This window comes from Ursus maritimus, unplaced genomic scaffold (genome assembly GCF_017311325.1).
Source record: "Ursus maritimus isolate PB19 unplaced genomic scaffold, ASM1731132v1 scaffold_33, whole genome shotgun sequence".
NCBI lineage: Eukaryota > Metazoa > Chordata > Mammalia > Carnivora > Ursidae > Ursus > Ursus maritimus.
In genome coordinates, this window is record NW_024425897.1 from 10,202,760 (window position 1) to 10,229,138 (window position 26,379).

The following is a 26,379-nucleotide window of genomic DNA, read 5'->3' on the forward strand; positions in this document are numbered from 1 at the left end:
ACCCCCTCCCTGGAGCTGTCTGCGCGAGACGCCGTTGCCATGGCAGCGGTCGAGGCTCCCGGCTAGGATTTATGGGGGATCCCCAGAGCCGAAGGCGCGCCGGGGTTAGTTCCATGAGCCGACCAGACCACAAGGGCTAAGGCTGCGACGCAGGAGACTGGGGAGACGTTCTACATCACCCGGCGGACTTTCTCTGCACACACCCCACGGACCTGGCCCCCCTCTCCTTTACTCCAAAGGTGGGTTCCTCTCTCCCTCCCATTGGCCTGTGATCTTGGAGAGTCCCTTCCCCTCCAGCCTGCCTCCTCAAAGTCGCGTCTCCCTCCTCCCTTAACCTCTTCTTTCGCTTCATGCCTGCCTCCTCCAGACCCCCTTCCCAAGTCCCAAGGCCTAATTCCCACTGGTCCCTTTTCCTATGGGACTGCCTTTTCTAGGTTCCACCCTCTGCCTTCTATAGCCCCGCCCTCAAGCCCGGCGGACCGTCTCGAATGAAGACTAATTTAAGTTCCATTCCTCACTCCCAAAGGTGCGTTCCTGCTGACCACTTCCCTAGCTTCCCCGAGCTCACCTCGAATCCCGCCCTTCCCGTTTCGTGTCCTGAGATCCTGTCCTCCTTGTCCCCTCTCCTCTCCCCTCCATCCCAGCTCTGGACTGCGGGCCGGCTTTTAGCCCTTGACTGGATAGTTTAATAGTTTATTCGCCTGTGAGTGGAGGCGGGATAGGAAGGGACGCTCTCCCAAGTGTCTTACCCCAGCTCTCTTTTCCATCACACACACTCCATAACTGGTTTATGTCATTGTTGTTATTATTAATGTAGAATGATAATGATAGTTAGGATTTATTGAACATTTACCATGACCAGATCATGTGCATGCATTACATCACTAATTTCTTATATCAATTTATTTACAGATGAGGACAGTGAAGTTCGGAGTTGGTGGTGTGGGAATCCAAACCCAGGCCATTCTAACTCCTCTACTAGTGCAGCTACTTCTATCTTTGTCTTCACTTGGTCCCTTCATTGTCCCCAGGGATCCAGGCAATTAGTCCTGAGTCAGAGCCTGACAACTGGGATATATAGATGGTTTTAGAGTTTCTTTAAATATATATATATATTTATTCATTAGAGAGAGAGAGAGAGAGAGAGAGAGAAAGAGAACACAAGCAGGGGGAGAGGGAGAAGCAGACACCTGGCTGAGCCCAGAGCCGGACATGGGGCTCGATCCTGGGACCTGGAGATCATGACCTGAACCGAAGGCAGACGCTCAACCCTCTGAGGCCCCCCAGGCACCCCGGTTTTAGAGTTTCCAAAGTGTTTTCATGGTGGTGACCTTGAATCTCAGCAGGGGCACTGGCCAGGAGGTAGGCATAATCTTTACCAGAGGGGTAGAGTCCTACCACTCAGAGAAAGAAGGGGCTTGCATGTTGAATGGGTGTGGAGGAAGGACTCCTTCCCTTCTCTGCAAGTCCAAAGTCCTCCTCGAGCATGAGGGAACTGAGGAGAGGACAGAGTTAGCTGCTGTTCCTCCCTCAGGGCAGTGTTGGGCCAAGGAGTGCTATCATCCATACGATCTCAGGAATAGTCAGTGTGGGGCTGGCTGCTTCAGGCTGAGGGTTCTACTCAAGACCCAGGAATTACAGAGAAAGCCCACGTCAAATGCGCCTTCGCTTGCCACACACCGAAGTGGTTCTCAAGCCATGTTTATAACAGCAAATCCCCAATGTTCAGAAGAAATGACATAAGGTAACCGTGGATATTTTTCAAGGTGGTGTTTTCCTCTTACATATTATTGGTGCTTTGGCATCTGTGGCTGCTTATCAGAACCAGAATCTAACAGGAGTTGGTATCTCAGATGGCCCTAGATGGCAGCTGTTGTTATTTGAAGGTGAATAGGGCAGTGCTTCTCCATGTCTCCACAGACAAGCTCCCGAGTCCTGGGTGCTTTGCCACCTGAATATGCCTCCTCCTAGGGCAGGACTGCTTGCTTGCTTGCTTGCTTCCCTCCCATCCCGGGAAGGAAACCCAGAATGTTTCAGTTTGTTTTTTTCCGTTTGTTTCTGCCTCATTCCTTGGGGATATAAAAATCTCACAGGTGGCAATATCTCCCGCGAGTCCGTCACCGCGGCAACATGTGTGTGCGGGGATGTGGGCCTGTGTGTGTTTGTGAGTGTTATAGGGTGGATGCTCATTGCTCTGTGGGTGGAACAGACAGAGCTGACATACCAAAGACTTGCCCCCTGTAGAGATCCTCAGGGCAGATGGTGGCTCCTAGGGACGGGGTTCTGTGTGTCCTTCTCTGTCCCTATTCTTGACACGGTGCCCTGCATGTCAAAGGTACACAGTCACCATTTGCCCACTGAACACACAGGATCTGACCCTCTGTACCTGCACTGTTCAGTTCGGTGGCCACCCATCCATGTGGTGGTGCATTTGAAAATGGTGACCAGTCCAAACTAAGATGTGCTGTAAGTGTCAAAGAGACATTGGATTTTGAGACTGAACGTAGAAAAGACTCTAAAATAATTTCCTTAATGGTGTTATATTGGTTTCATGTTGAAGTGATACTATGTGGGGTTTATTAGGTTAAATAAAATATTTAATTAAAATTAATTCACTTGTTTCTTTTTACTTTTTTTGTGGCTAGTAGAAAATGTAAAATCCCACTTGTGGCTAGCATTGCATTTCTTTTGGACAGTGCTGCCCTAGAAGCATTATGGCCTGAAGACAGAGCAGAGATGTTGGACTCAAGAATCCTAGCTCCCTGAGTGACCTTGGGTTAATCCCCTAATTCCCAGAGCCTCAGGTTCCTCATCTGTGTAAAAGAGTCAGATTCAGGAAGTAGCACACAGTAGGTCCTATGGTCAGAGCCTAGCACTGTTAAAGCACAACCTGTGTGCTCAGGCTCAAAACAGATGACCCCACGTGACCTTTCCCTCACTTCATTCCTCCAGCCCGGTACTCCCTCTCCTTCTGGGACAGCCTCCTCACTGCCCCACCAGGAAGCCTCCCTGAGTACCCACTCACTCACTCTTGCCTTCATCCATTCTCAGGGATTAAAGAGCTACTCGGGGCCAGCCCTGCACTGGAGACAGGAAACCAGGCACCCGGATGAGCCTCTGACCTGAGCCCCAGAGCCCACAGGCTAGCCTGAGAGCCCGACATCCAGCTTCACGGGCAGGCATCTTCGCAGAGGTGAGGACAGGGCTCAGTCCTCTGGGAGGCCAGAGAGGCCAGCTCAGTCTTCAGGAATCACTCCTGGGTGCCTTTGAGTGTCCCAGGACCTGTGGGCAACAGCTGGCCCTCAAGTCCTTCGGCCTGCGTGGCCAGGTCATACCACAGTGAACTCAAAAGACAGTCCATGTGCTTGTAGGGAGACAGATTGCCGACTGCAAATAATTACTCAAATAATAATTTAGTGCCAGTGTGGTATACGTTGGGAGGCAAAAGAACAGAATACTCTGAGAATATGTGACAGGTGAACTCACCTGGCCTGGCGACCTGCGGGAGGTGTCTTATCTGGAGGAAGTATGGGGAGTTGAAGAGGCACATTCTGGGTGGGAAGATGCTGAGGTGGGAACAGACCACACAGGGCCAGAGCCCAGGGAAGTGTTCCAGTGTTTGCTATAGAAAGCCATTCAAGGGCTCTAAGCAAGGGGGTGAGTTACCTTCTTCTTCTTTTTTTTTTAAAGATTTTATTTATTTATTTGAGAGAGAGAGAGAGAGAGATAGCATGAGAAGGGGGAGGGACAGAAGGAGAAGCAGACTCCCCACCAAGCTGGGCCATATACAGAACGGACAAGGTGGTCCTCGGCCGAGGGACGAAGGTGACCCCTCAAGGAGACTGTGGCAGTGGTCTGGGGAGAAGATGGAGTGTGGCACACAGTGGAGCGATGAACACAGTGGTGGGTTCTTGGTGTGGTCTGGACACGGGATTGGCAGGCCCTGGGTGCTTACATAGGGGGTAAAGGAAGGGAATCCAAGGACGTGCCCCATTGCACATAGTGGGGGTGCCATTTTCTGAGATGAGTGAGGTTGCGCTGGAAGTAGGTCAGAGGAAGAGAGATTCCTCCATCACGCCTAGACTTGCTGGGGATCAGAGAGATCAACGACAGCCTAAATACTGCCCAGGCAGCCCCCGCACTGCAGGGAGGAGCTGCGGTACAAGGAAGCACTTTCTGCCGCCGAGAAACCCACAAAGGACAAGAGACCCTGCTGCAGGGTGGGGAGAGACCGGGGCTGCCCAGCTCTGACCAGTGAAAAGAGGGTGACACTGGCAAGGCCTGGGATGAGCCACTGGGGGGGCAGGACAGTGTCATGCTTCTCTACCTTCTGAGTCAAGGACCAGGGACCATTCATCCAAATCACTGGCTTCAGAAGTCCACAGCCTCCAGAGATGGACGAGAAGCATTCTGTCTGGGCTGCAGGGGGGAAAGGGGGCATACAGAAGGCAGACGGTGGCTCCAGACAAGGATGGTCTTCGCTGTTGTTACTGCTAATAATAGTAATCCCTAGACTAATGGTCACTACTGCTTGAGCACTTTTACTGGTGTCTTGCCCTGCACCAAGCACTCTACTCGTTGATGCCTAATGACCTCACAACCACCTGGCCTGGTTGGGGATGGTGTCCCCATCTTACAACTGAGACAGCTAGGGTTCACAGGGGTATAGTGACTTGCCTGAAGCCACACAGCCAGGAAAAGGCAGGACTGGGACTCTGCATTCACATATAATGGGTCCCCTGTCACTAGAGTGATTAGGTTGGGTATGGATACAAATTTTCAGGTTTTCCTCTTTTACACCTTAATACTTGTTCTCCGCCCCCAAAGTCAATGTATTTAAATTTTTCTTTGTGGATTCTTTTCATTTCTCTATTCAATTAGTCATTCCCTTGCCAGTGAGCCTCTACCATGGGCCAGGCCTTAGGCTGGCAATACTGGGGATACCACCGTGGCTCAGGTGGACTGAGGACCTGTCCTGGAGCGTGGAGGCCATTCCAGCAGAGAGGGATCAGGGCCCAGATGGGGGAAGCCCAGAGAGATGATCTCACCCAGCCTGGAGGGTGCTCAGGGAAGGCTTCCTGGAGGAGGTGATATCCAGGAAACCCGAAGGATGGGAAAAATTAGGCCGGTAATGGGAATTGAATGGGGAAAGTGTGATTCAGACTGAGTGGACAGATGGGCCCAGGTTCAGAAACGAGCGTCTGCACTTGAGCCGCTGCTTGGAGCTGACCGGGGTTGGAATGCAGGGTGTGGGGTGGTGGTGCGGGGACTAGAGAGGGCTGAGGGGAGGACTGTGGCCAGAGGTGGCCTTTCGCCGTTAGGAGTCCTGAGGGGCGTTGGCCAGGGTGACTTGATCAGATCAGGTTTGGGCCAGATCTCTAGAGCTGAAATGCATCATTTGGAGGGGGCAGCCCCGTGGCCCTGCCAGAGACAGCTGCGGTGGTCCAGGTGGGAGATGACAGTGGCCTGGTAGGATCTAGCACTTCCTGTCACACTGCAGCTACAACTCTCTCTTATCCTCAGTTGCCTGTTCAATGGTTTGTGCAGAAAGAGGAGGATCGTGGGTACTTCTTATTCATAGCTGTATCTGCCCAGTCTTTAGCGGGGGTCTGGCACACCCAGGCCCTTGGAGGGACTTGTGGAGCATGGAATTGGCAGTGTGGACGTGGGGCAGGCTGCCCGAGCGGGATTCTGGTGAGGTCTCTCCACTACTAGGTATCAAAGGGCCCATGGCCTGGAAAAGACTTTTCCGCAGGGTCTAGTTTGGGCTTTTGGCCTAGGACTGACTGGGCAGAGCGGGATTTTAGGAAGTTTCCTCCAGCAGCAGCCACATGGCTCTGGCTAACGGGGATCCTCTCTGCTCACCCCAGGAGCCACAAGGATGGCGCACCTGCTGGGCAGCCAGTCCTGCATGGACAGTCTGCGCAAGGACCTTACCGACCTGCAGGGCGCCATCGTGGACGTGTTCTCTCACGCCGGGCCTGTGCGCTTCCCCTCCTGGAAGTTCCCTGACCGTGTGGCCTGCGACCTGGACATGGTGGCCCTGCTAGAGCATTATGACCATGTGCCAGGTGACCCTGAGTTCACGCAGCTGTCCCATGCTGTTCTGCTGGAGCTGGTCATCGACAGGTGAGGGCCTTGACTGAACCTGTAATCTTGGGATGCTGGCATCAGCCCCTTAAACCAGTAGACCAGCCTCGGGATCCCCCGCCTCCCCCCCAGCAGGGATCACGTTGGTAACAATCATCACCTTTAGCCGAGGGCCTCTCAGGAGGCCGGCCAGCTCAAGGCCCTCACAGCGAGCTCAGCTCCTGTCCTGTGCTGTGTTTTCCCATCCTGTCCACCCTCAGGGAGTTGCGGGACCCCCGTTGGTCTCCGCAGCACTGCAGCTCTGACGGCTGCCTCTCCAGCTTCTGTAGGGCGCCTCCTTAGGTTTTCTGTGCGTCAGGGACACCACAGCTGCTGCTCAGAGTTTCCATCCACGGCCCCTTTTCCTGGTGTCTTGTGGGCTCTGCCGTTCCCAGTGTGTGTCACAAGGTCAGACACGGGACGTGTTTTTCCAGATTCTGGCCCTGTTGGGAAGATTGCCCCGCAGCCCCTCCACTTCTACACTCTCATTAAACTTAACATGGCTGTCAGGCTTCCACTTCCTGGGGACCACCACCCAGGCTCCCTGTAACCAAAACCATACACGGACTAAAGGCAAGGACAGTTTGGGGATGACCTGCCTGGGGACAAAGAAGCCAGGGTAACCACTTAGAGGCCTGGAGGCACCCTCAGTATGAAAGTATTTGGAACCCATAAGAGGCTAAACACATATAAGCACAGAACACACTTCCTTCTTTTTTTTTTTTTAAGATTTTATTTATTTATTTGAGAGAGAGCAGATGAGTGGGGGGTGGGGAAGTACAGAAGGAGAGGGAGAAACAGGCTCCCCTTGAGCAGGGAGCCCAACACAGGGCTTGATCCCAGGACCCCTGGGATCATGACCTGAGCCAAAGGCAGACACTTGACTGACTGAGCCACCCAGGTGCCCTGAGCCCACGTTTCTTCTCCTCGGCTGGCTGCCGTCTGCTAGGAACGCCCTGCCCACCCCTTCCTGGTCTGGCCAAGCCCCATTCATCCATCAAGGCCCAGTCTCCCCACACCCCTGTGAAGCTGTTGCTCACATGTCTTCCCCACCCCCTCTGTCAAGGCCATGCTCTGTCGTCTTTCCAGGCACTTCCCCCCCCTCCCCCCGCCCCAGTGCTGCCCAGCACTGTGGCAGGCATAGTCGTCCCCATTCACAGAGGAAGACACCTCAGCTCAGAGAGGGGCAGGGCCTGGAGGCAGTTGGTGTCTCCTCCCCCAGGCCTTTTCTGCCCAAGACCCCAGTGGGTTTAGGATGACCCCTCTGCACCCGGAACAAGACGAGGTCACTTACCTGCCCAGTATGTTTTGTAAATACAATACCTCTTCCTTTCAAATAGCTTGGTTCCCACGCAAATACAAACTTGTCCTTCTCATGCCTCTCTTCCTTAAAAGTAGCCAACTCTAATGTTGAACACTGAAGTTAAGATAGACACCTAGCTGTCCTCACGTCTCCGATGTCACAGAAGCAGCTCGCCCTGCTGGAGAAGACCCTGACTGGAATCAGGAAGCTGCAGGGCGCCCTGCCCCGCATGCTCACCCTGAGGCTGTGGGTGGTCCCTTCCGCTTGCAGGGTCTCAGCGTTGTCCTCTAAGGTGAAGACTCTGAGCCATGTAATGTAATGCAGCCACCCACCCAGCGCTTTCTGAGCACACGCGATACAACTGAAGCGAGTCCCAGTCGGCCAGAGAGCGTCCCAGTGCGGTGGGGAACAGCCAGGCAGAAGTGCTGCCAGCCAGGAGGCCCAGAAGAGGCCCCCAAGTTCAGCCCTCAGGGAGGGCTTCCTGGAGGAGGTGTCTCTTGGATTGGGTTTGAAGCTGGTCCAGCAGAGCATATGCAAAGGCCCTCCAGGTCCCCAGAGCCAGCGGCTACTAGTTGTGTGGTGTGCAGACCCCTTGGCGCCAGGCTCTACCCAAGCTGACCCTGCCGCCTCTGCCCACAGGCTCCTGCTGCTGCTTCAGAGCTGCACTAGCTACCTGGAGAACCTTGGTTCGGAGCAGACAGTGCCCCCTACCCGGGCTGTGGGGCCCTGCATGTCTGTGGGGCTCACGGTGCGGCGCTTCTGGAACAGCCTGCTGAGGCTGGGCGTGATCTACCAGCAGGCAGCCCCCCAGGTGGGTTAGTCACCCCCACACCTGTCCACCCTGCCCCAGTCCCAGCTTCCTGGCACACCACGTGTGCACACCTTCGCTGGCTTCACACTGCCTGAAGGAGACCGTGTCAACTCTGCAGCCTCCCAGTCACGGCCCCCACAGCGCGCAGTTAGCCATGCAGGCCTCGGGGGTCATGTCTGGGCCACCTGGCTCTGCTGTTTATGCTGAGCCTACCCTGCCCCTCAGTTTGGTCATCTGCACGGCGGGAACAATATCAGTCTCTACGGCTCGGGGTGGTGTTGGGCGATACTGCTAACGTTTGCCCCATTTGTTACGGCTTCTCCTGTAATCTTCACAAATCCCCGTGAGAAGGACCACCATCACCATAACAGGAAGGAAAGGAAAACTGAGAGCAGCTATGGAGACATGAGAGCAAGCAAGTCTACTGGGCAAGAACCCCGTAACCATCAGCCGTAGCTTCACTGTTACACTCCTTGTACCATGCACGGAACTGCACGGAGCCTGGGTGGTGGGGGGAGCAGGGAGCTGCAGAGAGTTGGCTTGGGCTTGGTAAGTTGAGGCAGCAAAGAAAGAAGGTTCTCTCTCTCATTCACCTCGAAATCAGATAACATCTAAGGGTCTGAGCATCAGGAGAGGCTGCACAGAATATCCCCAGAAAACTGATCACCTCCCAGGCCCGTCTCCCTCATCTGCTTTCCCTTTCTTTTCCTGACCACAGAAAAGGGTAAACCAAGGGGAGAACCTCACCTCCAAGCCCACAGCCAAGGGCGAGCCAGCCAGGAGCCCTGAATTTGTGACTGCCAAGTTCCTGAAGCCCCCCTCCCCGATGCCAGGCTTGCCCCAGACCTGCCAAGAGCTGGACAGCCTCCCCGTCAGAGTCTCCCTGCAGTGTCCAGCCAGGACTGCCAAGAACAGTAGGAGCGTTCACTCCCAGACGGTGGAGACGGCCCTGGTGCCCTGCGACGCGTGCACCAGCGTCCAGGGCAGCCTGCGGGAGGTGGGCAAGGTGCTCGTCAGCCTGTGTCAGAGCCAGAACTTGCCCTCGTCCTTAGGCCAGTTCCAGCAGCTGGTGCAGGACAGCATGGGCCTCAGGCCGCTGCCGGCCGCCACCATGGGCCACTGGGCAGCAGAGCAGAGCAAAGACCTGACACGCCTCAGTAAGCACGTGGGGGCCCTCACTCAGCTTATTGGGCCACTAAGGGCCCAGCTGGAGGAGGCGGAGGGGCAGAAGGAAGGACTGAAGCAGCAGGTGGGCCAGCTGGAGCAGGCACTGCAGCAGGAGCAGGGCGAGCAGCGGCGACAGGCGGACGAGGCCGCGCGGCAGCTGGCAGAGTGCGAGCGCCACAAGCAGCAGCTGCGCACAGGTCTGTGCCGCAGGGGCCGGGTCCTCAGTCCCTGGGGCTCCGCGGCCGCCTTAGCGGGGGCTCTCCCGGAAGCAGACCCCGTAACAGGGCTGCAGGTGCACATCGTTGGGGTGAAGAAACCCAGGCTAGGGAGTGGGGTCAGAGACACCGAGGGAAGGCAGCTCAGCAAGCTGGTTACCCCGCCGCCAAATGGGAGCTTAATCCCACTGGGGAGCACTGGGGCTGGTGGCGTAGAACACGTGCCTCAGAGTTGTCCCCTCAGAGGGCAAGGGAGCCGGGGAGTTGATCCCCTCACTCCTGTGTGTCCCTGAAGGGGACCCCCGGGGGGGAGCTGCTCCCTCGGCGCTGGCAGCCCCCAGAGCAGCCCCCCCTGGCTTCCGTGAAAGCCACGGGCAGAGACAGCTATGGCACTAGAAGCGGGCCAGTGTCTGCTGATGTTGGGAGGCCTGAGGGATTTGGGCAGGTCACTGTCTTTTCCTGAGCCTGTCACCTCTGCGGAGGACATGGAGGCCCAGAGCGGTGTAGAGACCTGGCAGCCGGCCAATAGGAAGCAGGAGGAGGGGAGCCCAGGCCTTCTGGCACCTCCCCAGCACTTCTGCAGGCCCAGGCAGCCCCTCCGCACCGCACCGCACCCGCTGCCACCTGCCATGGCGCTGCAGGGCACGCCGGGTGCCTTCCCGCCAGGCCCAAGGGAGCCTCTGAAGGGCCTCTCTCTCTCTCTCTCTCTCTCTCTCTCTCTCGACCGCCGCAGAAACACGTGACCTGAAGACGAAGGTGGCCACCCTAGAGGGGGAGCTGAAGCAGCAACAGGAGTCCATGCAGGCCGTGGGTGAGGAGCCCCGTGGTGTGGCCCTGTCCCCCATGTCCTGTGCTCGGTGGTGCAGCTGGATGAGCACCCTCTGTCTCTGTCCCCTGGGCTTCTGGGGACCATGAGCATGGGCCTGACTGGCCACACTGCTGGGGGATGACCGGAGTTGGGGTGCCACCTCCCACGCGGAGAGCACCTTCTGTTTTCACAACCCACTTCGGGCAGGGTTGAGAGCCGCGTTTTGTGGCCGAGGACACTGAGGCCCGGAGACAGGCTGTGACCCCTCCCGCCCCTCCTTAGGTCCCATCCTGGGTCAGAGGCAGTGCAGGGACTTGCACCCAGGCTTCCGCTGCTCTCCCCCCTCCCGTGCCCACTCAATCCTGCAGAGACAAAGGCCCGGCAGCTTCAAGAGGAGGCCGAGCGCGGGGCGGAGGCCGAGAGGCAGGTGCGGCAGCTGGAGGAGCAGGTGCAGCTGCTGACAGGGCAGCTGGACGGGGCCAGCCAGCAGATACGCTGGGCCAGCACAGAGCTGGACAAGGAGAAGGCCCGCGTTGACAGCATGGTCCGCCACCAGGAGGTGAGGCCCCCAGCACCTGGGGGTGTCTGCGGTGTAGGCTGCAGGAAGAGAGAGCTCCACTGGTTGGGGGTGGGGGTTTATCTGGGTAGGGTACATGCTCCCCAACACACACCCAGGTTTTTGTTTGATCTTTACCAAGAGTCTGAGCCCCGGGCCCTGGGGAAACCGTGATCCAGGGACAGAGGCAGCCAAAGGAGGCCTTGTTCTGGAGGAGCTCCCTGCCCAGTGAGGACAAACAGCTGGGCCACCACAGCCCTGCTGCCAGATGGCTGAGAGGTGCAGGGAACAGACTGCAGGGATCCACAGAAGGACAGTCACATCTGTTTGTGAGAATCCAGGATGGCTTCTGGGAGGAAGTGGCCTTTGAACTGGATGCCAAGGGCTGGTGATTAGTTCATCAGTCAGAGGAAGGACAGGGAGGGCAAAGGGTGCCCCAGGCGTTGGGGCCTTGCAGGAAACCTCAAAGGTAGGGCTGAGGGAACAGTGGATAGGCCTGAGAACTGTTCTGACTGGACTTACTCTCAGAGGCTCGGCAGGGAAACCAAGACCCCAGGTAGAAGTCCCCAGCATCAGACATGGCCCACGATGGGAAAGCCTTTCGATCCCAAGCGGGTGCTTTTCTCCATGTCCTGTGAACAGTCATGGTCACCAGGAAGCGCTGTGTGCTGTGAACAAGGTGCTGGGCCTCGGCCCCTGTAGCCCTCTTGTTCTTACTCCTCACCACCACAGTAGGGCAGTAGATACTCTCGTCATCCCGTTTTATGGATGAGGAGACTGAGGCTCGGGGAGATTAAGGAGATTGCCCAAAGCTGCGCAGCCCACCAGAGGTAGTCAGGACTTGGAGCAGGCCAGCACTGGTTTTTCCTGCTTTGCACTCAGTGGGTGTCAGGAACTGTGGGTCCCAAGTGACGTGAGCTGATGGAACGTGGGAGACCTAAGGAGAAGAAAATGTATTGGCCAGAATTCCTCTCACAGTGGCGACTGTGATTGGAAAGAAGAGGGGAAGAGACTGATAGTTGGTCAATTGCTTTCCGAAGGGGCAGGGGTCTGCAAATTGGGGGGCCTGGCCCCGACTGGGTTGGGGGGTCCAGTGGGGTGTGCACTATCTCCCCTCTGCCCCTTCTGCTGCACACATGTGCACAGCCTCCTCTGTACACAGAGGGGCACAGACGGAGGATCAAATACCGTAGCCTCCTTTGTCCTATGGCTGGGCCTTGCCCCATGGGCCTCACGACTTCCCTGCCCACCCGCCCTGGCTCAGTCCCTGCAGTCCAAACAGCGAGCCCTGCTGCAGCAGCTGGACAGGCTGGACCAGGAGCATGAGGAGCTGCGGGGCAGCTTGGACGAGGCCGAGGCCCAACGGGCCGAGGTGGAAGAGCAGCTGCAGAGTGTTCAGAGCGAGAGGAAGCAGGGGCAGAGCCAGCTCCTGGCCCAGCAGGTAGGAGCGGGCAGGGAAGGGTGCGGATGGCTCTGCCCTTTCTCCAGAGGCCTGCAGGCCTGCCCCGTGCCCGAATGGGAGGAGCGTGTCCCCAGGGGAGCCGAGAGCCACTCCTTGGGCAAGGCTTGAGCCTCGCCCTGTCCCAGGAGCTGCTGCAGAGCCTGCAACGGGAGAAGCAAGGCCTGGAGCAGGCCACGACGGATCTGCAGCTGACCATATCGGAGCTGGAACGTGAGCTCGTGGAGCTAAGGGAGCGGGAGCGGCTGCTGGTAGCCTTCCCGGACCTGCACAGACCCATCGAGGCCCAGATCCCAAGTAGGGGCCCGGAGGTGCTGGCCAGGGCATGTTGGGGCCCGGACAGGCAGCTGAGGGCTCACCTGGGCAAGACACTGAAGTCTGTAGCTCCCCAGCCTGCAGCACGGTTCCTACTGAGTCCCCAGGACACACAGGTGCTTCATGTGTTAGCCACTCTGTAGATGGAGACACAGAAGCCCAGAGGCGAGGGGACTGCCCACTGTCGCACAGCTGAGTCCATGTGCAAGTCTAACTGCCTCTGTAGCCTGTGCTCTTTACCATGGCACATGCCAGTCCTTGCTCAACGTCCTGGTGTCTCCCCAGACCACACCACGGGGCCAGCTCCAAGGGCACTGCCCCAGTTGTCCAGTGTCATGCACCCCATGGCCCAGGAATTCAGGTACCCATCTCAGCAAGGAGTGGATGCCAGGCAACCTAGGTTCCCATTCCAGGCCCTCCAGCCCTCACCCCTGGGGGGGGGGGGGTGAATCCACTTGCGGAACTGTTGGGAAGATCCACTGCAATTTAGCTGGTTAAGTCATCAGTTCCGAGCACTGTGTGCCAGGCCCTTCTGTTATCCTTTGATCCACCCCATAAGATGGGTAACAGCCCTTTCACAAAGCACAAGGCCGAGAACCACAGCAGGCAGCAACTTGCTCAGGTTCAGAGTCAGAAAGAAAGCATCCATCCCCCCAGTGGTAGAAAAGAACGTGCTTGCTGAATTCCTGTGACTCCTATGCAAGAGCTGGTGCGTGACTTGAGACAGCTCGCTGTCTCTCTGGCCTTCTGAAAACAGGCGGCTTTGGAAGAGATTCACTCTCTTGTCTAGTTATAAAGTCTTCAGTGAGCTTGAGGTCCCACTCAGCTCTCAAATTCTACAATGCTCTGGTCACCTCCCAGCAGGTAGGGGGTGGGAAACAGGGACAATGCCTCAGGGGATGGAAGATGAGGTGGGGGGGCCTAGTGCACTGACCCTGCTCGGCTCCCCTGTGCTAGCCAGGCCACCAACCCAAGGCATACCCCAGCTAGTGTGTGTGCCCTCAGAGGTCCCGTCGCACTGGGCACCAGAGGCAGCCCTGGCAGGGCGAGGTAACAGAGACTATGTCCCTGCAGGCTCCGGCAATGTTACAGACGACATGGAGAGGCAGGTACAGGCCAACGACATCCGCATCCGGGTCCTGCAGGAGGAGAATGGGCGGCTCCGATCTATGCTGTCCAAAATCCGGGAGGCAGCCCAACAGGGGAGCCTCAAGGTGGGCAGCCTGGCTTCCCAGCCTGAGAGGGCCAGCCCCTGGGGACTTGGAGGAGGCCCCTGACCCAGCAAGTCTTCAGACCCCCCTCTCCCGGGGACCTACTGAAAGCCTGCCTCATCACATGTGGTTTCCACGTTTCAAGCAGGCATGAGCACGGTACAGTGCCTGCCAGCTCCGGATTCCCCCCCTCCAGCTCTTGTTGCCTTTATTTTAAGGACAACCGGGAACCTTGTTGGAAAGCAAAACTTCCCACACTTCCTGCAGCTGGGGTGGCCCTGGAAGACTCCCCAAACCCTGCCCCTGAGAGGAAGGGGCTGTGGGTAAGGGTCTGGGCCCTCCCTCTCCCTCCATGGCGATGACACCCTCGCTAATCAGTGCAGAGAGGTTTCCTGGGCCTTTCTGAATTTGGCTTTCTTTGCAGCTGATCCCGCAGGACCAGCTCTGGGCCCCTCCCAGCAAGGGAATCCAGGGAGCAGTGCCCCTGGCCCAGGCCCAGAACACATCCCCAGGGTGAGTACAGCTTTGATAGAGGTGGGGCAGACGGGTGGGCCGGTCCCCCTCACTCACAGGGGATCTTGCCATTTGATCCTCCCTCAGGCCCCTGGGCAGGCGGCACCTGCCTAGCAGCAGGACAGCCAGCGCGGGCAGGACCCTACCATGCCAGCTCCGGGCATCCCCACCTCAGCAGTCCTGCAGTCAGCCGGGCAGGTCCTCCCTGGAGGACATGACCCACTCAACCAACTGTGCTCAGAACCCCATCCGGGCCTTGGCCAGGCTGAGGAGGAGACTGTCACCAGGCCAGGGCCAGGCCAGCCCTGCATACCAGCCCCAGGAGCGGCCCATGTAGCCTGACGTGTGGTGGGGCTGGAGGGCAGGTGGTTAGCAACCCATTCAATGTAATAAAGCCCCGGCCATCTGCCCACAGCACCCTTGGCCTCAAAGCACTGGGTGAGCCAGAGGCAGAGTCCTTCCTTCCCCATTCTGGGCAGGGACCACCGAGTCCCCAGCCATGCAGGTCATCTGCCAGCAGAGGCCTGGCACACTGTGGGCCCTCAGTAAATGAGTGCTACCTGCCTCCGTCCTGACAGGGCAGTGGGGGAAGAAAGCACACCAGGGACAGAAAGAAGCTTTAGCACCTGGGCCAGGTGAAAGGCAGTCTTTTGACCCCCAAAGCAAGGGCAAAAGGGTGACATGGACTCGGTGACCCACACCAATGGAGAGCAGGGTCAGGGTAGGGGGTATGTCAGAGAAGGAGAGCAGTTGCCAAGGTAGGATCAGTGAGGAAGTCAGAGAAAGGGGGTCCTGGCTCTGGGCTCACAGAGGCAGGCAGAGGGCAGGGAAGCCTTCCCAGCCCCAGCCTGGGCCTGGGACCTTCTGCCCCAGCTCTGAACCTGGGATGGGGACATTAAAGACCCAAGAAAGTCAGTCATCCTTTTACTAAGGAGCTATTCACCTTCAGGAAATGTGAGTCACAAAGGGTTTCTCTAAATCCAGGAGGTTAGATCCCTAGAAGGCAGGGCAAGGCCTCACCTAACCAGACAATGGGACACCCAGCAAGCCCTGGCTTTCCCAGGCCTGTCTCTTGGGGCCCTGGCACTGATGCCATCCAGCCACACCAGGCCCACAGTCCAGTTTTCTCCATGAAGCCTCCAGCCTGCCCTGAGTCACCAAGGCCTTGCTGAGGACTTCTCAGGGTGGGCACTCCCAGCTTCCTATGACATTTTCTCCTGGTGAGGAGGCCAGCAGGTAGAGTGCCTCAATTTACAGAGAAGGGTCAAGAGGGGCCATGTGTGTAGCTGAACTGGCATGGCCACTATCTGCCCAACTCCGGGTTCCGTGGAGCCTGGCATTCCTGAGAGAGACTGGGATGCCCTGGACCTGGCCCTGCCCCTCACAGGTGAGAGCCAGCCCTTGGGGTGGGGTCCCTGAAGCAAGAGCCGTGGGCCCAAGTCCAGGGGGAGGACCCATCACAGCTCAGCTCCCCTGTGCTCACAGTTCTGGAGGTCAGAAGTTCAGGCCCCGTGGCTGGGTTCTCCGTTCAGGATCTTAGCAGACTCACGTCAAAGTATCTGCCAGGTTACATTCCTTTCTGACAGCTCTGGGAAAGAACCCACTCCCAGGCTCCTTCTAATTGCTGGCAGAATTCTGCTTCTTGCAGCCGTAGGACTGAGGTCCAGCTCCTTGCAGGCTGCTGTCAGCAGGGGCCACTCTTAGCGCCTAGAAGCTGTCTGCCTTCCTTGCCACGTGGCCCCCTCCATCTTCAAGTCAGCAACAGAGAATTTCTCATGTCCTGAATGCCCTTCCTGCTTCAACTTTCTGACTTCCTCTTCTACCAGACCAGAGAAAACTCTGCTTCTAATGAGCTCTCGTGGTTAGGTCAGGCCCTCTTGGATACTTTCCCTATCTTAAGGTCACCTGTACCTTAGAATATAACCTAAGCACGGGAGTAAAATCCATTAGACTCCCAGTTGCGGGTTTACAACAGGGCGTGTTCATGAGGACTAAGGGGGGGGATCTTGGGGCCCGTCTTAGAATCCACCTCCCACAGGCAGCAGAGCGTAAGGCGACTTCTCTGTTTTAAGACATCCACACAAATCTGATCTCTTATGTTAAAATATATCCACGTTTACTTCAATATTAAACCTCCCCGACCCCAAATCTAAAAAACCCCGCTGCCCCTAAAAGATGCACCACGTTTATCCTGCAGCTTCAAGTATCCTGGTCAGCATCCTGTAGCCTGGCCGAGCAGCACAGGACCCGATGGCTTCGGGGGCCTCTAGTCCCAACCAGGCCTGGGAAGGGAGCCCAGCTGGAGAGGCAGTAGCGCTCCCAGCTCCTAGTGTCCAAGGGCTGAAGGCAATATCAGTGGAGGGGCCTCCAGGTTGAACGTCACAGCCTTGACTGAGATGTGTCCTGAAAGCCAGTCAGGCCGGGATGTCCCCTAGGCCAGAGAGCTCCTCTCACAACCCAACCCCCAATAAATAAGCACAAAATCCAGCCAGCCACTGCAGCGTCAGTCCCCAGGGATGCCCTGGCAGGCAGGTCAGAGCTGCCAGAGCCCTGGGAACAGCTGCACTGGCTCACACCCTCCTTCCCCAGGCCCCTGCCCAGGGTCCTGGGAGCTGCCTACGAGGAGGGCAGACACAGACACCCCAGGATGGTAGAGAAGGGCCCCAAGGTAGCTTCTCTTTCTTGACTGGCAGGTCCAGACCCTGTGTGTTTGGACTGGGGAGTGTGGTCCCTCCATCCCAGTATGAATAGGATGGGGTGCCTTGCCCCTCAGCAGGCCCCTAGCCTTCCTCCCACCAGCAGGGCTTCCTGTCCATCCCGTTGTTCTGTTCCAGGAGCCCAGGCCTAGGGCCAGGGTGCAGGTGGGATGGTCCTTCGCCCACATGCAGAGACCCAGTGGGGGGAGCTAATCATCTGAGTAGCGGTTCCCTGCAGGAGAGGAGGAAAAAACAGGGAGGGAGGTGTCAGGTGGGGAGCACGTATAGCCAGCCAAGGGCCCCCACCGCTGGTGCTTACCCAGGACGTTGAATTTGCATAGTGGGCAAGTCTGCTGGAGCATCAGCCAGGGGTCCACGCAGTCTCGATGAAACTCATGCTTACAGGGCAGCACCCGGAGCCACTGCAGGGTGTGGGGGAAGGCTCAGGCCACAGAGTCAGGCCTCCAAGTGGGGATGCCTGGCCCCCACCTGCACAGGGGAACTGAAACCCCTACAGCCTATCACGCCCTCGCCAACACACACACACCCCATTCTGCTTTCCTAGTTACAGTAGGAGCTGGGAGGATAAGGGCCTGGTCGAAACGGTGGGGTCTCTCGGGAGTAGAGAGAGAGACATCACAGGTCACTAACCTGCTTGTTGCAGAAGTAGTCCAGACACACGGCGCAGGTCTCGGCACCGGGTTCGGGGGGGCCCTGTGCTGCCCTGCCCAGACGGCAGCGCCGGGTCTTGAGGGATGCCAGTCTCCGCAGCACCCGGTGCTGGAGCAGATCCACCTGGTGGCGGAGGGCAGGCACAGTTAGGCAGGCTGGAGGGCTCGGGACACCGGGGCTCCCAGGGGCTGGCTCTCACCTGGCCTCCAGGCTCCCGCTGGCTCTGCCTTGACGCCTGCCGCTGGGCCTGCACCACGAGGCCTGTGCACAGGAGCATGGCCACCAGCAGGATGGCGTTCCACAGCTGCTGCAGGGGCTTCTGGGGAGGGGAGCAGGGTGTCAGGGATGCAGGGGCCCCTCTACGCTCTTCCCCCAGCGAAGCCACTCCAAGGACCAGGCAGGTAAGGTCCATCGGCAGCGTGTCCCTGCAGGCTCCTGGCTTCCTCTTCTGAAGCCTCCGTGCCTCCCATCTGTGCCCCAAGGGTCTGCCCCACTGTGCCCCACTGTCTATACAGCTCCTCGGTGTCTAGCCGCTGAGGGGACCCACATCCGTCCCCAGCCCCTCTCCCGGGCAACAGCGTTTTCTGCATTCTTGGAAGCTCCTCTCTGGCAGCCCCACAGATGCCCCAGCCCAGGACCCTATCACCTTCCCACCCCCATCCCTACCCCACACTTCTCCTGGTCTACTTATCTGGGCACCATCACCTATCCATTTGCATCTGGGCCGAGCATTCACATCGTCCCCTGTGGCTTCGCTCTTAGGTGGCTCATGCACCCCTCCCCTCCATCCCACTCTGCTCTTTGGGGGCCCTGCTCCAGCCTCACCGGCCCATTTCCCACAGCGACAAGGATCTCACCTGCAAACCTGATCACACAGGACCCCTGCTTGACACCCTTCCCTGCGACGGCCCCACCCTCAGGAGAGACCCCGAACTCCTCTAGCAGCCATCTGTCAAGGCCCTAGACTGCCCACCCCCTCTGTCCTTTCAGGGTCCCAGGCTCCTTGCTCTTTCTCGTCTTCCCAGTTCTTCCTCACCCCTTCCCTCGGCTAATGCCTTTGATGCCCCTTGCTCCAGAGCTCTCCCTGACCACTAGGGCTAGGCAGATGCTCCCCACTTGCCTCCCCCTGCCCAGCCCAGCTCTCCTCACACTCTTTACTGTGTGGTTTCCTTGTCGCTGCCCTTGGCAGTCTTCAGACTCTCACTGGTGGGAAGGAACCACATCTGACCTGCCTCAGCCTTTGAGAGGCCCCTCAGAGCCTCAAGAGTTCCTGGGGTGGGGATGGGGGACACGCACTGACCTTGACTTAACCCCCCCCCCATAGCAGTGTGGCAGCTGGGCTTTGACTACAAAACAGCTGGCTCAGGAAATGATGTGGCAGAGTAAGCAAAACCCTGCCGGCTCACCCACACGGGCACATCGGTTCACACGGTCTCTGGATGTGTCGTGACTAATAAATGCATTCATTTAAAAGCTTTCCGCATTCCTAGTAGCTTTCTGCCATCATGTTCTTCCCCAGCCAACAATGAAGTTCAACTATCATCGTGTTGGGGGAGAGGGCCCGAGAAGTGATGTGCTGTCAAAAGAGAGCACCTTTCTGGACAAGGCTGGGTGCTGCTGGTGTCACAAGACACCGCTCTTGCTCAGAGTGGAGGCACCCGAGAGGCCATTCTCAAGAGATGTCCGTCAGCCCCCGCTTCCTGTTCCTCACCCTCTCTCCTCTGGTCTCTGTGGCCCCCATCTTCCCCGGGGAGTGGTGCGGTGGTGACACCTGTTCCAGGAAGCTCTCCCCAAGCCCCCAGGCTGAGCTCAGATGCGTCCCCTGGGTCCCGGAGGGCCCACGCCCACCACCAGCTTGGCGCTCACCCCAGCAGAGTGACAGCCATGGCCTTTCTCCTCCCCAAATAGGGCCCCAGGAGCCCAGGGCTGGAACTGCCCGGCCTGTGTGCCCTGGGCCCTGCTGAGCCAGGCTGACACATGGCAGGACTCACTGAGTGGCCACTGCCAGGTAAGCTCTCCAGGGCAGACCCTGGAGCTCCATGCTCTGGAGCAGCCTGTGAGCCCTGGGTGGGCCAAGGGCATGGCTAGCTTGGAGCTCTGCTGGAGGCTCAGCACGATCTTAGGGACCTCCAGGTGAGGAGGGACGGCAGGGTCTGTCCATCAGAGCAGCGAGGGAGTGGTCCACCTGACCTTTCTGACGTATGGGTGCTGTAGCTCTGGATTCCCACGCTCGAAGGATGGTGACTGGGCCCTAGGGTTGGGGCTGAGAGCTGGCCCCAACCACCCTTAAGAAACCTTGGCTATCATGGCTACCCAGCACTTGTACGGGCCCACCCTGACCGACAGCACAGCTGCTCAGCTTTGCCCCCCGTACCAGCCAGACGGACCTGCAGACTGCATACGTTCCCACTCTCGGGCCCCTTGCCCAGCCCGCTCTTCTCCTAGCTCCAGCCTTTCTGCAGGCACTTCCTTTCTCATCTGACAGCCCCCACCAAATGCCTGCCCCACCAAGACGTCTGTGTGGGCTGCCCTCCAGGGGGAGGCCTGATGGGGCTCCCATTTCTTCCGGAAAGCCCTTTCATTCTCCCAGTCCCAGTGCCTGCTGCCTTCACACAACTGTGGTTCAGTTCCTGCCACTCAAATAGGAATGAGCACACGATGTCTGGGCTGAACTGCTGAGGCCTTTTCGTGTGAGAGTTCTTCCCCGCTCGTCGTTGAGCCCCTTTGGGACAGTTCCCAGGTCTCACAGGTTTTTTGGACCCTCCACAGCCCTTCCCATCGAGCCCTAAGTGTCCTAGGACCTCAAAATTGATCTGGTGACAGCTAATTTATTCAAGCACTTATAACAATAAACACATTCAGAGTAGCAGGAGCTGCCCACCTGCTCTGTGCCCACCGTGAGCTGACCTCCTGACACGACCCCCTGACAATCCCGTGGCCGTGTGCTGTCCTTGTTCACAAATGAGGAACAGGAGACCAAAGAGGTTAAACGCTCAACCTGAGATCGCTCAGCTAAGGCTGCAAGCCTGCCTGACTCTTGAAGCTGCCTGCCAATCCCACTGACACCTGCTGGACGCTGCCCACCAGGAAACCAGGACATGCCCACCCTGACAGAGTAGGGACTTGCGAGATGCTTGTGGACAGAATATTTCTGAACCTTCTCGATGCCCAGCATTGAGAAATCCAGAGACTAGTAAGACACAGCCCCAGCCTTCGGGAGACAAAGTCACATTCCCTAACACTTAGACACTTTGAGCTGTCCTGAGAATGCTATGAAGGGCCTGACAAAGCATAGCTGCGATTTAGAAGAGGGAGAGAGAAACAGTGACCTGAGGTTGTGAGGGAAGATTTCCAAAGAAGGCAAACAGACGGGTACATATGGAGACAGAGAAAAAGAGTGTCCATGTCTGCAGCCAAGCATAGACAAGGCCTAGTGGCAGGAGACCAGGGTGTGTGTGAAGGCCAGTAAATGGCATAGGGTAACAGGGTATAAGGAAGAGACTAGAAAAAAAAAAAAAAGATAGGTGAGTAAACAGGAGAGCTGTGAAAGCTAGGCTAAGGAGTCTGAACTTTATTCTGCAGCCAATGGGGAACCAAGGAGGGCTTCTGAGCGGGAGAATAACGTGACAGTAGTAACTGACACTGATTATGCATGACCCCATCAGGCACTGAGCACCCACCAGAAGGCAGCAGAAACGGTTCCTGGCCACCACGGCAAGGAGAGGCCATAGGATCTGGGCACGTGTGCAGCACCACCCGAGCCTCCTCTCCCCAGGCACCCACCTGCTCCTGGGCCCGACTGCCTCCCAGGCACACCAAGTCCTGCCATCCTCCGTAGCCATCCTTGGAGAGGCCACACGTGGTCCACAGGGTCAGCTTCCACTCGATGTTGGCTGACAGCGACTCTCCGCTGGTGATCTCAGCTGTGGCCTGAGTCCTCCTGGGAGGGAAAGCCACAGAGGGGCCGGAGAGAAGGGCTCTTGGGAGGAGAGGCCCAGACCCACCCACCCCAGCCTTGTAGGAAAAAGATACTCCCAAGTATCATCCCACAGCCCTCTCCTTGGCCCCCAGGCCTTTTCTGGTTCTTGGTTTTTCTAGTTCTCACATCAGCCAGGCCAGGGAGGCCTGCAAGTCTCCGAAAGGACCTGTCAATCAGGAATCCAGCTTCCTCCTTGCTGGAGCCAATTCCCTCTGCCCCTAGAGCTGCCTCTTTGCTCCAGTCCCCTCACCCATTTTTCAGACCAGGAGACTACAGTGTTAAGGTTAACAGGAAAAGCCCTGGTCCCAAGACCCTTGAGACCATGGCAGATTCAGGGACCCCTCAAGCACCCGGGCTCCCAGGCCCAGTCCTTTGGAGCCCAAATCCCAACTCACTGCAGCAGTGCCTCCAACAGCTTGGTGACATTGGAAGAATAATGGAGGACAATCACTGGCCTGAGCAGAAGCTGTGATATGTCTAGCTGTAGATGGACGGACAAGAAGGTCAGCTGGCCTTGGTCCCCTCCTCCCTGGCCTGCACACCCCCACTGCCTGAACCCGTTTACCTCTCGGACCACGTTGTGGTTCAAGATGAGGAGGAGCAGAGCAGAGGCTCCCAGGAAGAGTGCCCTCCGCATCTGCAGGGGGACAGAGGCAGAGGCTAGCTGGCCCCCCCTCCCACACACTGTCTCACTACCCACGACCACAGTTCTTAGCTCCTAGCTCTGCGGTGAGTGTTTCCTCTTGACAGACTGGCTGTGCACTCCCTGAGATCAAGGGCAGAAACTCTTATTTCTCCTGCCACTCCCCCAGATGTTCTGTGGGACCCAAACAATGATGTGCCTTCCCTGGTCCTAGCAGGACAGGCCTGCCCACCAACTCTCAGCAGGAACTCCCCATCTCATACTCTCAGAGCCTGGGGGAGCTTCCTGACACTCTCTGGCCTCCTCCCACCTTCCCACTCCCACCCCATACTGACCCAATTCTCCAAACTGGGGTCCCTCACCTCAGCCAGGCCCAAGGCTTCTCTGGAAGCTCCTTAGGGGTCCCACCTGGCAGTCTAGCTCTGGCAGATGCCTTGAAACCCCTTCCTCCAGCCCCCTTCCCCACATACACCCCCTGCACCTGCTGGACCAGGGCCTTGGGATAGGCCTGCGGGCCACTGCCCTGACTCTCCTGGTGGAACTGGGCCGCCTGCTCCTTGCCCACGTATGCCACTGCAATCCAGCCTTCTACGGGCACCTCTTGTTCAGCATCCACGATGTCCATCTGTAGGGCAAGGGACCATGGGCAGAGGCGGAGGAAGGGGGGTTGGACACACAGGGGATGCAAGGCCAGGGTTTGGGAGCGAGTTTGAAGAGGAAGGCATCTGGAACTCAGGTTTTGGAAGCCGGAGTTTGAGGCCTGGGCAGCCTGGGGAGGGGACACTGGGCTGCTAGGGCTTGGTCCAGGATGAAGGCCGGATGCGGGGTCTGGGTGCGGGGTCTACGGCGGGGCGGGCGGGGCTGGCCGGGGCCAGATGGCTTGGCTGCGCTCACCAGCAGCAGGCGGCCGCCCAGCGCGGGTGCCGGGTCGGCCTCGGGGCCGATCCTGACGCCTTCCAGGACCAGAGCGTCCTGCCGAGGCAGCCTCACGTCCACCCGTACGGCGCGGGCCCCGCCCCGCCCCGCCCCGGCCTCAGGCTCGCTGCTGTCCGCCGCGGCTCCGGGTCCCGCCAGGCCCAGCCAGAGCGGCAACAAGGGTAGCAGCAGCAGCAGTGGCGACGGCGGCGGTGGAGGAGGCGGTGGGGGCGACCTCAGCGCGGGGCGAGTAGCGGGGCCCATGGCCGGACCCGGCAAACAGACGAGACAGGGGCGCCGGGGGTCCCCGCGCGGGGGGGAGCGGAGCGAGCGAGGCCGCGGCCGGACGGGGCGGGGCGCCGGGAGGGGCGCCGGGAGGGGCGGGGCCGGGGCCGGACGGGGCGGGGCGCCAGGAGGGGGTGGTCCTCGGCGAGTCGGGCGCCCAGGCCGGGCCGCGCGCCCCCCCTGGTGGCCGCGGAGAACTCCGGCACCGGCGGCCGCGGAGGCTGGAGTGGGGCGGAGCCCGGGAGGAGGTAGTCACAACATCGTGCGTCGTCGTCAGAATGGGCGGAGACCAGAGCAGGGAGACGGAGGGAGATAGTTGGCGACATGGGGAGGCGGAGGCACGATCAGGGCCCCAGAAAGGCAGGAACAAGGGACGTGTAGTGGGCTGAAGGCTGGCTGGCCCTTGCTGTGCGCCAACCTTACGGTCACTCAGTGTGGCCTTGGTCAAGTCACACCCTCACCTTCCCAAACTCCAGGAGACAGAGAACCAGACAGAGACTGGCGTGGGAAGTAGATGTGGGAGATTGAGGCAAGGGTCCTGGAAGGGCAGAAAGAGGGGCTGGGGACGTTTGCCTAAACAAAGCAGGCCAGACGCAGCTGGGTCCTCAGGCAGGTCACTTTTCTGGGCAGTGAAACGGGCAGCACTGCCCGTTTAGAGCAGCACTGCCTCATCGCCAACAAATAACCTCTGATGCCCGCAGGAACGTGAAAAGTCCACACGCTGTCCTAAAACGCATCTTTTTCTCCAAGGGTTGTGGCTGCTGGGAATTGCCTCTTCTGAAACCTGAGCCTTTTAAAAATTGTACCCCGATAAAAGGGCAAAGGCCGGATAAGCCACAACACTCTTTCCCCCCGTTTTTTTTTTTTAAGAAGAATTTCAAACCTACTGAAAAACGGAAAGAATTTTATAGTGAACACCCATATAACCACTAACGTTGAATTGTCAGGATGCTCCTGAAATAAGATGGAGAGAATAAGAGAGTCTGATGTCAATTCGAAGACAGACAAATGGGACATCAAACTGAGAAGCAGGAAACTGGCCTACACACAGAAAAACTGTGGCTTTGTCAGAGGGACAGTATGATGGACTGTTTGGCAAATCATGCCAAGAAAATGAGTTAACCATAAGGAAAAGAAATGAAATTGGACCTCTACTGCACATCGTACCAGAAAAATCAATTCCATGTGAATTAAAGATCTAAATATGAAAAGCAATACTGTAAGCATTTTTAGAAAGAAACAAAAAGACTATCCTGTTTACTTCAAGGTCAGGAGAGATTTCTTACTACATAACAGCAGATTATAAAGGAAAATATTGAAAATATGCATCCACAATAAAATGAAAAACTCGTGTTAATCAAAACCTTGTAATAAAGTGGTAGGGAAAGCAACAAACTGGGAGAAGGTATTTGCAACCAAATTATTCCTATGGAGAATATACAAATGCATAGATAAGGGTCCAAGATGCAAGGGGGCATTTGACAAGAGGAAACAACAATGGCCAATAAATACGAAAAGATGCTCAACTTAATCATTAATTATTGAAATTCTAATGACCTTTTTTGAAGAAATGGAAAACGCATCCTAAAATCTACGTGGAGTTGCAAGGCGCCCTGAATACCCCCTGTTGACAAAAAGAAGAACAAAATTGGAGGACTCACACTTGCCGATTTTTTTTTTAAGACTTTATTTATTTATTTGACGGAGAGAGAGACAGCTAGCAAGAGGGAACACAAGCAGGGGGAGTGGGAGAGGAAGAAGCAGGCTCCCAGCGGAGGAGCCTGATGCGGTGCTCAATCCCAGAACTCCGGGATCACACCCTGAGCCAAAGGCAGATGCTTAACGACTGCGCCACCCAGGCGCCCTGTCACACTTGCTGATTTTAAAATGTACTGCAAAGCTACAATAACCAAAACAGTGTGGTTCTGGCATACAGAGACTTATAAATCAATGGAATAGAATTGATAGTCCAGAAATATACCCAGACATCTATGGCCGATTGATTTTCAACAAGGGCATCAAGACTATTCAATAAAGGAAAGAATAGTCTCTTTAACAAACGGTGCTGGGACAAGTGGATAGCTACATGCAAAAGAATGAAGCTGGACTCCTACCTCACACCATACACAAAAATTAACTCAAAGTGGATCAACAGTGGGAATGTAAAATGGTGCAGTAGCTATGAAAAATAGTATGGTGGTTCTTCAAAAAATTAAACATAAAATTACTCTATTATCCAGCAATTCCACTTCTGGGTCTATATGTCCACAATACATGAAGGCAGGGACTCAAACAAGTGTTTGTACACCAACGTTCACAGCAGCATTACTCACGATAACTGAAAGGTGAAAACAACTGTAATGTCCACTGATGGATGAGTGGATAAATTGTGATATGTCCATATGATGGGATATTATTTAGCCATAAATAGAAATGAAGTACTGACCCATGCTACAACGTGGATGAACTTTGAAAACATTATGCGAAGTGAAATAACCCACACACAAAAGGCCTAGATATCGAACGATAAATCCAGAATAGATAAGTCAGTAGAGAGAGAAAGCAGATTGGTGGCTGGAGGGAAGGGGAAATGATAAGTGATTGTTTAATGGGTACAAGGTTTCCTTTCGGGGTGATGAAAATCTTTTGGAACCAGATAGATGTGTTGGCTGTATAACATTGTGAATGTACAAAGTACCACT

The 26,379-nt window shown here is 56.9% G+C and overlaps 2 protein-coding genes across 3 annotated transcripts; one reads left to right on the forward strand and one right to left on the reverse strand.

The window, feature by feature from the left end:
- The first annotated feature begins 95 nt into the window (after positions 1-95).
- CCDC157 (coiled-coil domain containing 157) lies at positions 96-14,904 on the forward strand. The gene is made up of 12 exons (XM_008710623.2): positions 96-239; positions 3,052-3,193; positions 5,871-6,129; positions 8,072-8,243; positions 8,962-9,607; positions 10,359-10,436; positions 10,802-10,992; positions 12,254-12,430; positions 12,577-12,745; positions 13,838-13,977; positions 14,399-14,487; positions 14,575-14,904. The coding sequence occupies exons 3-12, from the start codon at positions 5,882-5,884 to the stop codon at positions 14,822-14,824; spliced, it is 2,160 nt and encodes a 719-aa protein (XP_008708845.2). The 5' UTR covers positions 96-239; positions 3,052-3,193; positions 5,871-5,881; the 3' UTR covers positions 14,825-14,904.
- A 1,677-nt stretch (positions 14,905-16,581) lies between these two features.
- RNF215 (ring finger protein 215) lies at positions 16,582-23,722 on the reverse strand. 2 transcript variants are annotated; one of them, XM_040619739.1, is made up of 9 exons: positions 23,372-23,720; positions 22,959-23,102; positions 22,400-22,471; positions 22,230-22,315; positions 21,639-21,795; positions 18,055-18,174; positions 17,835-17,978; positions 17,503-17,605; positions 16,582-17,415 (listed from the first exon to the last, which is right to left on the reverse strand). In XM_040619739.1, exons 1-9 carry the CDS (start codon positions 23,654-23,656, stop codon positions 17,393-17,395), a joined length of 1,134 nt encoding a protein of 377 aa, XP_040475673.1. In that variant the 5' UTR covers positions 23,657-23,720; the 3' UTR covers positions 16,582-17,392. The 2 variants fall into 2 exon arrangements, with proteins under 2 accessions (XP_040475673.1, XP_040475672.1); XM_040619738.1 differs by having other exon boundaries at positions 22,230-22,471; positions 23,372-23,722.
- Positions 23,723-26,379: the final 2,657 nt, after the last annotated feature.

Bases quoted from the DNA above. Each gene is read 5' to 3' on its own strand.
- CCDC157 (XM_008710623.2), top strand. From the start codon at position 5,882: ATGGCGCACCTGCTGGGCAGCCAGTCCTGCATGGACAGTCTGCGCAAG. The intron at 10,993-12,253 runs GTGAGGCCCCCA...GCCCTGGCTCAG, and splicing joins GCATGGTCCGCCACCAGGAG to TCCCTGCAGTCCAAACAGCG. The intron at 13,978-14,398 runs GTGGGCAGCCTG...CTTTCTTTGCAG, and splicing joins CCCAACAGGGGAGCCTCAAG to CTGATCCCGCAGGACCAGCT.
- RNF215 (XM_040619738.1), bottom strand. From the start codon at position 23,656: ATGGGCCCCGCTACTCGCCCCGCGCTGAGGTCGCCCCCACCGCCTCCT. The intron at 23,103-23,371 runs GTGAGCGCAGCC...CTTGCCCTACAG, and splicing joins TGGGCGGCCGCCTGCTGCTG to ATGGACATCGTGGATGCTGA. The intron at 21,796-22,229 runs GTGAGTTGGGAT...TTTCCCTCCCAG, and splicing joins CTGTTGGAGGCACTGCTGCA to GAGGACTCAGGCCACAGCTG.